This window comes from Gavialis gangeticus, unplaced genomic scaffold (assembly GCF_001723915.1).
Source record: "Gavialis gangeticus isolate Ggan-Ray unplaced genomic scaffold, GavGan_comp1, whole genome shotgun sequence".
Taxonomy (NCBI): Eukaryota; Metazoa; Chordata; order Crocodylia; family Gavialidae; genus Gavialis; species Gavialis gangeticus.
The window spans coordinates 49,623,558-49,633,005 of record NW_017729031.1 but is presented as its reverse complement, the minus strand read 5'-3'; the positions used below and the strand labels follow the sequence as shown (position 1 = coordinate 49,633,005).

The 9,448-nt window shown below is 37.9% G+C and overlaps 1 protein-coding gene across 3 annotated transcripts in view; it reads left to right on the top strand.

Annotated features, from left to right (window-relative positions):
- LOC109301518 (sodium channel protein type 2 subunit alpha-like) overlaps positions 1–9,448 on the top strand; it is a 302,173-nt gene that overhangs the window by 213,968 nt on the left and 78,757 nt on the right. For all 3 annotated transcript variants that reach the window (XM_019522731.1, XM_019522729.1, XM_019522730.1), the window contains exons 15-17: positions 3,322–3,495; positions 4,836–5,192; positions 5,975–6,427. In XM_019522731.1, coding sequence (XP_019378276.1) covers positions 3,322–3,495; positions 4,836–5,192; positions 5,975–6,427 — 984 coding nt within the window. The remainder of the gene's footprint in view (positions 1–3,321; positions 3,496–4,835; positions 5,193–5,974; positions 6,428–9,448) is intronic.

Genomic DNA, 9,448 nt, shown 5'->3' with positions numbered 1-9,448 from the left:
GGGGACCAGCAGGCACTGGGGAAGTCCCTGTTCCCCCGAGCACTGCCAGGAGTGACCAGGAATAACGGTCACAAGCTGGCAGAGGGTAGATTTAGGCTAGATATCAGGAGGTGCTACTTCATGGTCAGGGCGGCTCAGATCTGGAACCAACCTCCAAGAGAAGTGGTGCTAGCTCCTTCCCTGGGGGTCTTTAAGAAGAGGCTAGATGAACACCTTGCTGGGGTCGTTTGACCCCAGTACTCTTTCCTGCCATGGCAAGGGGTCGGGCTTGATGATCTGCTCAGGTCCCTTCCGACCTTAGAAACTATGAAACTTGTCTGCACAGGAAATTAACATTTACCTACATGGTAGGGACTGAAGTCTCTTCAGGAGACTTATTTGCCCATAAGCACCATAGAGATTAGAACCCCCTATTTGGCCTGCACACCTATCCTTCCTCTCCTTCAAGGATAAACTGTTCAAATACTGACTGACAATCATGTAAATAAACAAGATGGGTGAGAGAAAGATCCTGTTCACTGTATCATAAAACTACCTTTGGGAATGAATAGCAGCTCTGCATATCCCTGGATGGCAAACCACCTTGATCAATCACTTTAGCAAGAAATTTTCCAGCAATGCTAAATAATGTGTCAAAGACTTGTTTCTACATAATATATTTTGCAAATGAGTAGGTGTATCATACCCAGTAACATAGCCAGGAAATTTGGCATCTGAGGCAAGCCTGCAGCAGCTAGCCTGCTCTTGCCCTGCACACAGATTGGGGGGGGGCACATACCCCACCTCCCCATGCTTGCCTGGGAGTGCATGCAGTGGCAGGAGCTGGCCCTCCCTCCACATATCCCTCTGAATGAACCTCTTGTGGCTCCATCTCAAGTGTTTCCCTGGCTGCGCAGCACCTGCCCCAGTCCCAGCCCCTCTCCTCTTTCACCAGGAGGGCTCAATCTGCTCCCCCACACTCCTTCCCCCGCCCCCCAACAGACTCACCGTCTGGACGCTGCTCTCCAGGCTTCCGAGCTGGCCACATGCATGCTGCGGCTGCATGCATGCATGTGACATTTTATCAATGACATTATTGGCCACATCAGCCAAAACTGTAAAAAATATTTATAATAAAATATCAACTGCAACTTACCTGTTGGTGCCCTTTTGCTTCATCAGCCAGGGCAGTCACCATGCTCACCCCTTCCTTGATATGGTACTGATCGGGCCCAAAGGTAAGGCTGTTTAGAACATACCACAAATTTTAGATAGTCTGTTCCAAAAGCTGTGTGGATGATCAAGATGTGAAGATGGCTAGATGATGTAGTGTCAGACCTACATAAATTAATGGTGGGCTACTGGAGGATGAAGGCACACAACAGATGGAAATGGCTGGAGATAGTGGAGGCAACCAAGCTTCTAGGGCTTATAGTACTAAATTATTACTATTAAAGGGGACAGGCACCCCGATGGATACATGACACTAGGCATGCTCCTTTTCCTGGAATCCTCATAACTACAGTCATCAGGAAAATGACACAAGGTACAGGATCGTGAACATCCTGCAACACATCTCATGTACTTCCAGTACTTAGATCTGATGGTACTTATCAACAAGACCCCTGAAGAGAGCAGCTCAGCTGAGTTTCAGAATATTCTGATCCAAAGCAGAATAGCCTCTGCCAGAGACTTACAAAACTCACTGAGAATTTCAAAACTAGCTTTCTACACCAAAAGCACCAGTCTCAATGATACTGGACAATTTGCCAACTTGTCAGCAAATTGGGTTTTCCATCAATATAGTAAAAGTCCATCCGGTAACAATAGCTGCTTGTCACCTTCCTATCTCAGGTCATGCTTTGGCTGTACAGTGGCACAAATCTTGAAACACCTTGTGCATATTTCTCTCTCAATACAATAATTCCTCTCATTCCTCATATTTATATATACTACTATTACTGTTAAAGGGTTGTCACTTTGATCCCTCAGCAAGCTGCACCCCATACCACATGTTGATGAAGACTCCACTTTTGAAGGCCATTATATTAACTAGAAGTTTAGCGAAAATTAAGGCCCTTATGCCAGGACCCAGAATTTGTAGAAGTACAAGGTGGGCATGCCTACACGTGTAATTAATGCAAAGCAATGAACTCCAGCACATCATATCATGCTAGTGTTTATTGCTCCTGCGCACCACATTTACACATGCGCCTGGGACTGCAGCACATTGAGCCAGGTTGGAGCAGCCCCTCCTGGCAGAGGCTTGAGAGGTTTCAGCCTGCCAGCGCAGGGCTTCTCTGATCCAGCTCAGTGTGTTCCAGGGCAGTTGGCTGGAGCACAAGGGTGCTTCAATGTGGGCTAGAGCCAGCAGCATTTAATAAATAGTACTAGTTAGAATTTACAAGTACTAACCTACGGCAGAGTAATTAGTTTTCTTTATCCTAATAGCACTGCACATGTAGATGCTAAGATGTTTACTGCAGAGTGAATTAGGCAACTCCACAGTAAATATCTTGTATAGACACACCCAGTTATTCTTAGACCTCACCCAAAGTTCCCATCTACTGTTATCTGAGATTTTTATATAAACCAGTCCATGCACATGACTGTTTTCTTTCTTACAATTGAATCTAGTCAAGGTGAAGTTTCACAAACTCCTTATAATCACATTTTACCTAGACAAAATGAAATCATTCAGGAACACACCCAGGTTATTTGGCCTTTGTTGACTGGGGAGTAACATACATTGTTATGGAGGTTATTAAAATGGATTTTGACCTGCACAAGAATTTGATTCAGGTAGCTCTTAATCACAGATTTCATCTCATTATGGTGTAGGCAGCCTTTACTGCCTTGCTGTTCCTATAAATGAACTACAATTCTAGTAGCTCCATGGAATTCAATACATACATTTACTACTCACTAATGTACAGGGTTCTAAACTGCATGCCAGCTTTGGTTGGTAATAATAAAGCAAGAATTCTTGAACTTGATTGCAGGCAAATAGCTATTTGATTAATCACCAGAAATGGAGTCCATGTATTCAGTCATGAAAAGAAGAGTAACTTTATCTTGCAGTTGTTACACCTAAGAAAGAGTGATTCCCCAGATTCCTGCCACTACAATTTTCTACTCCTCTAGGGGAATAGAAAAACAGTTTAATTGTTATCAGGTGATACTGATATAACAGATATGTCTGCATACTTCTGTAGCAATTCAAGTGTAGTTACATTTTGCTACAATAAAGTTATTGTTTATCACTTAATTTATTCTTTGTCTACTGATTTGATCTACTGTTTTGCAGTTGTATAAAAATACTAAATTATATTCTCCATTCAGGTTTTTACTGGGATCTTCACAGCAGAAATGGTTCTCAAGATAATTGCCATGGATCCTTATTATTATTTCCAAGTAGGCTGGAATATTTTTGATAGCATCATTGTTACTCTTAGTTTGGTGGAACTTTTTTTAGCAAACGTGGATGGATTATCTGTTCTTCGATCATTCAGATTGGTAAATATAATAATAAACAATGTAAACTAAATATACAGGTATTAGTACACTGTGCCTGTAATTCAAAATGTGTGTATTTACAGGAGTTCAGTTTCTTAGCCATTTCATTTCACATGTAATTTGTCTTAGATGATGGATGATGCCTCTCAGTAGAAATAGGTCATCCAAAAGTTATTTACATCATTACCACAAAACAGTTTATGCAGTATTATGGTTTACAAACAGCTAAACAGTGATTCAGCCAGAAGTGATGTTAATTACAGTGTAATTCATGTTAGCATGACTGCATAATGATCTTATTCTTTTGTAATTAATTTCAGCAAGCATGTGTTGGGCAAAGACATATTAAGAAAGGTTAAAGAGAGAAATTACCATCTTTATTTATTTTTATGTTGTGTTGCTTATATCAGAATAATAGAACTCTTCAAAGACTCGGTTTCTTTGACAAGACTGGGTTTTCTTGTTGCTTCCCATGACAAAAATTAACAAAAGTTAGCATTAAGGAACATATGTGAAATCAATTTTTTTTTAACCAGTGATAGTGAACAACGTGTTATGCCAAGGAAGAAGTATTTCATTTTCAAATAGCAGTTAAGTAGCTGAGACATAACTAACCAAGGGCTCCCTTTTCTCTTAAATTGTCATGATCTTCAGTATCTGGAAATAAAAATGTTTCATAAAATACTTTTCTTTCTTCTAGATCAGATGTTAGAAAAGTCTCCAATGAAGTTGTCCCCCCCCATCCCCCCCAAAAAATCTCAAATATTTGTAATTTTTTAAAAAACTGGCTTTTAAGTCCAGATTTAGGGCCACAGAGGTCCTTTCTAATCAATTTTTCTTATTTGGACTGTTTTAAGGAAACTGATCTTCAACAGAAGCCTGATAGTTTGATATGTGCTATTTCTTATCCACTCCCTTCCCTACATATTTCTAAAGAGTCTGCATTATGATCAGTATTCAGTATTATAACATTACATCAAGTTTTAATACTCCAATAATGTGAAGATAGAGTAGTGGATAGATGACCTGACTTTTCAGGTACTTCAGAAGACTGAACAATGACAGTCTGTAGTATAATTTTTTCTGTTGCTGATCAGTAGAATGTTGCAAAATTCTGAGAGACTTAATTGTTGATGAAAATTAGAAATTGGAGGAGTATCCATCAGTGGTGCTGTGGTATCAGTGGTGCTATTGATTTAAAATTAATAGAAGCCAGAAAAAATTCAAGTCAGAACCTGCCTGCCTGCCTTCCTGTAATCAATTCATAGAATATGGTTCTGAGAGTATTTCAACAGTTTTGTTGTAATTACTGATATGGTCTCTTTACTCTTGCTTTTCAGCTGCGAGTTTTCAAATTGGCAAAATCTTGGCCAACACTAAATATGCTCATAAAGATTATTGGTAACTCAGTGGGGGCTCTTGGAAATTTGACCTTGGTGCTGGCCATCATTGTCTTCATTTTTGCTGTGGTTGGCATGCAGCTGTTCGGTAAAAGCTACATGGAATGTGTCTGCAAGATCTCTAACGACTGTGTACTTCCACGCTGGCACATGCATGACTTCTACCATTCTTTCCTGATTGTATTCCGAGTGCTGTGTGGAGAATGGATAGAAACCATGTGGGACTGTATGGAGGTTGCAGGCCAAGCTATGTGCCTTATTGTTTTCATGATGGTCATGGTGATTGGAAACCTAGTGGTATGTAACCAGAACATTTCAAGAATTCATTTGGAGATAAATGTAATAATAATAATAATAATAGCTTTTAAGGTTTCAGTTTATTTTGGAAAGATCTTTGTATGATTCAACAGTCCTTATTTACATTGGGTCAGAAGTGTGCATTATCTATTGTTGCCTGTTCTGTTCTCTGTAGGTTCTTTTGCCATGCACTTTCCTAAGTATTTGAGTGCTTTTCAGTAATGTGTTAACAATGCAACTAATAATATCCATCATGTATTTTTAATTTCATTTTCTGCTTGGGGACATTGGCATTTGGAATGAAATGAGTTTTTTAAATTATTTTTAGTTATATTCATGCATGTGGTGATGAATGTTTGCTAAGGCAGGCACTGTCAAAACACAATTTTTGTACAAAACAGGAAGTGGTAGGTTTTCAATGAGTGTTCATTTCACAGTTTTTGGGCCAACTTCTGAGAAATCTCTGTTTCATTGTAGTTCCAGTGGACCAGAGGAGCCAAGTGGCTTTGATCTATTTCTCCAACAGTTGAAGACAGAATATATTTTCTTAACTCCTTTCTTCTTACTTGCATATTAGTCCAACGTGACGTTATCAGGTTCTGCCAGTAAATTTAAATGTACAGCTCCATTTTAAAATTTTCAAGAACACATTCCATCCTGGTCAACATTAATAAAGCATATATGATAAAACTATACAAGTAATTTTTTATTTTCATGGCTGACCTGAAAAAAGCGAGGAAGAGAGCCGAAAAAAAATCCTAGCTCTGTCTCTTCATTTTTAGGTACTCAACCTTTTTCTGGCCTTGCTGCTGAGCTCATTTAGCTCAGACAACCTTGCTGCTCCAGATGATGATAATGAAATGAACAATCTCCAGATTGCCATGACAAGGATTCAGATGGGAATAGATTATGTGAAAAGAGAAGTGTATGAATGCATCCAAAAAACTCTTTTCAGAAAACAGAAAGATCCAGGTGAAGTAAGATCCATTGATCAGCTAACGGATCAGAAAGATGGTTGTATTTCAAACCATACTGTAGCTGAAATAAAGAAAGACTTGCAATATCGCAAAAATGAAAATGGAACCACTAGTGTTGTGCTTGGCACTGATTATGCATCATTCATAAACAATCCAAGCCTTACTGTTACAGTACCAATTGCTGTTGGAGAATCTGATTTTGACCAGTTAAATACAGAAGAGTTCAGCAGTGAGTCAGAGCTGGAGGAAGGCAAGGAGGTAGGAATTGAAAATATTTTTGGTTGTTCTGGGTTTTGATATCAATTTATGTTCTTTCAGAATATAGGATAAAATATATATTCTTGTGGCCTGTAATTGAAGGCATTCATTGTTTCACAGAATTGGACTACTAGCAAGTAAATTACATATGTGTCAAAGTGAAAATTTGGAAATAGTGGAGCCAGTTAGAATTTCATAAAAGTAGTCTAAGCCTTTAGTGTTTGTGTGTTGAAATTAGTAATTTCTCCTGGCTTCTATACTGACACTTACGCAACCTAATATGTGTATTTACCCTATTTTATATACATAAGAAATTGATCCTTTGTCCTAGCCATATTATTTTTTTAATATTTTGACACTTCCCCTGAAGTAAGGATGAAATTCAATTAACACATTTAAAATGAATTTGAGCAGCGAGTGGGGAAAAGCCTGGGACTGTGCAGGCCAGGGTGGGGGTTTAAACCTCTCCCTAATCAGAGGTCCTGCAGGGGCTTGACTATGCCCCCCCTTTACCCCTCAGCTCAGCATTGTGGAAAAGAAGGAAGGGCTTCTCTAGTGCTCTCCGACTTCTAGCCTGAGCCACTGTGGGCATGTGCCTGCATTTCTTCAGTCCAGAGAGAATGTCTGTGGAGTTTCAAGCCAGTTCAATCTAGGAAGGTTAGACTAACCTGCAAAGATTGAGTCAATTTCGACTCAGGATTTTTGAATATTTGTCCCTAGCCATAGTATCTAATACTATTTTATAGAAAAAGAATAACAATAGTATTTTAATTTGAACATCTCCAACAAAGCTTTAGAAAAATAGAATGCTAAACCTAAAACATTTATAACTTCTTACTGTCATCTGTAGAAGTTCTGAACTGACAAACATAAATCTGACCTGCTTTGGACCTGCTCAGATTGGACCTGCTTTGGGCTTAATGCATTTTTGGATCAGGGATAAATTTAACCTACTGAAATTTCAGTTGAAATTATCTGTACTTCCTTAAAAAAAGTTACCAACATTTATCGTCATCAAATTGTCACCAAATCAGGCTTTACTTAAGACAAGTTAGAAGTCTTTATAGTTGTTTCTATTATCTTGTAATAGGTATACAGTCTTGGAATATTATTGTTTTCATTCAAATATTATTACTGCTCATTTATAAAAAGATAATGTGTTCCATGCATTTTATCCAGCTTCCAAACAATGCACATCATCTTAATCTGTCAGGCAACAGGCAAATGTGTATTTTGCAATTATTCGTCATGACATAAAGGATATAGACAGCTTTTAACCTTGCCATTACAAACTCATTTTTTAGGATACAAGGCCCCCAGTTGACAAGCACCAAGTCACTGCCTCCTTTAAAAGTTAACAGAAGATTTTTTTAAATATTCACAATAATTTTTAATGTTTAATTGTACTATATTTTGTAAATGCCTCTGATTTTTAACTGAACACGTAAATTAACCAAATGTGTAATTTATTATTGATTTGACGAATGGATGCTGGTTAGTTTACTAATGGATTTGGATGGGGCATGATTAGGGTTTTTTTTAGAAGTACTGTTGGTACTTCCAAGTATTATGATTTTTTTTCCTGATATTTCTATTTGAATTTTTTGACACCAAATTGAAATGATGCATCCTGGGCAATGGAAGAAGACATTTTACTATTACTTATTTTGTATTTCAGAATTGGAGTAATATATTCCATACCTGCTTACCTCTTACACTCAGGCTTGAACAAAAAGCCTATTCTGAAAGTGGTATAATCTGCTTTTCTTTTACTTTCAAATTGTGGAAATGGGCTCAGGTGATCACCCTGGCCAAAGAGAGATGGGCGATATCAATTAGCAGAGTAAAAATATCTTATATGCACAGTATTTTCAAAATCAGTAAATTTACTTTAGTTTTCTTTTTAATTGTCTAACTGAAAATAAATGACTTTTAGGTCATAAGAACATTCACAGATCCTAAAGTCCAGGGTTTTTTCCCCAGAACTGTTGCTGGGCACATGGCCCAGGCTGGCTGGCTCCAGTCCAGGATCAGCCAGAAAGAAGAGAGGTTTGCTCCCCACCTCTTTTTTTGTCCTCCGACATTCCAGTGTCTGGGATGGAGATGGTTGCACAGAAGGTGGTGTGGTAGCTCCTGCCATCTGTGTATACCTATATGCTAGAGAAGTCTGTGGGATACCTTTTCCTGGTTTCAATGTTTTGTATGACAGTGTGAGCTAAAAAGTGGACTTCACACATTAGATCTCAAGGTTTTTATCTAGATATGAAATTTTCCTTTTCCTTCCAGTGTTATATATGTTATATAGAATTCAATTTTATATTATTTGAAACATTTTATTATCTAATGCATAATTAAAATGATACATATAATGTAATGGAATTTCACATTTGTCCCATTATGTGTTCACTTCCTGCTTTGCTAGTAGACTAGGAATAATAATATAAAAAGATCTGGTCATTCAGAATGATAAATTTATAAAGTTGTTACAATCATTGTATGGATGTAGGTGTTTCACTATGTTAAAATATTAGTCCCAAATCCAATATACATTTACAGCTTCAAATATTCTGCTAACCAAATCTCTTTTGATACGTCCGTGGATATATATGTGTTGAAGTCTTTAATCAGCTGTTATGTTTTGCAAATTTGTTATATAGCTAAAAAAATATTTTTAAAGATTTAGGACACCATATTTTTGCTGTTTCCAGGGGTGAAAAATAGAGGTATTGTATTTTGTACTTCATTTCCTACCATTTTTACTTCTCACAGGAGTAAAATCAAGCTGGATCATTCAAGAATGCAGCTCTGGTGCTTTTTAACCAGGCAGACCAACGTGTCAGCACTTTTATACAGGTTACCTAAACAAATCATACATATGTGATCACTTTTTAAATAAATATTGACTGGCCTGCATGCTAATCAGCTACAGTATATTCCTTCCCCATCCATTGCCGTACAATAGAAACATGCACAGCTGCTCTGTAAGCAGTCACGTGACCTACATCACAGCATGTTCAGGGG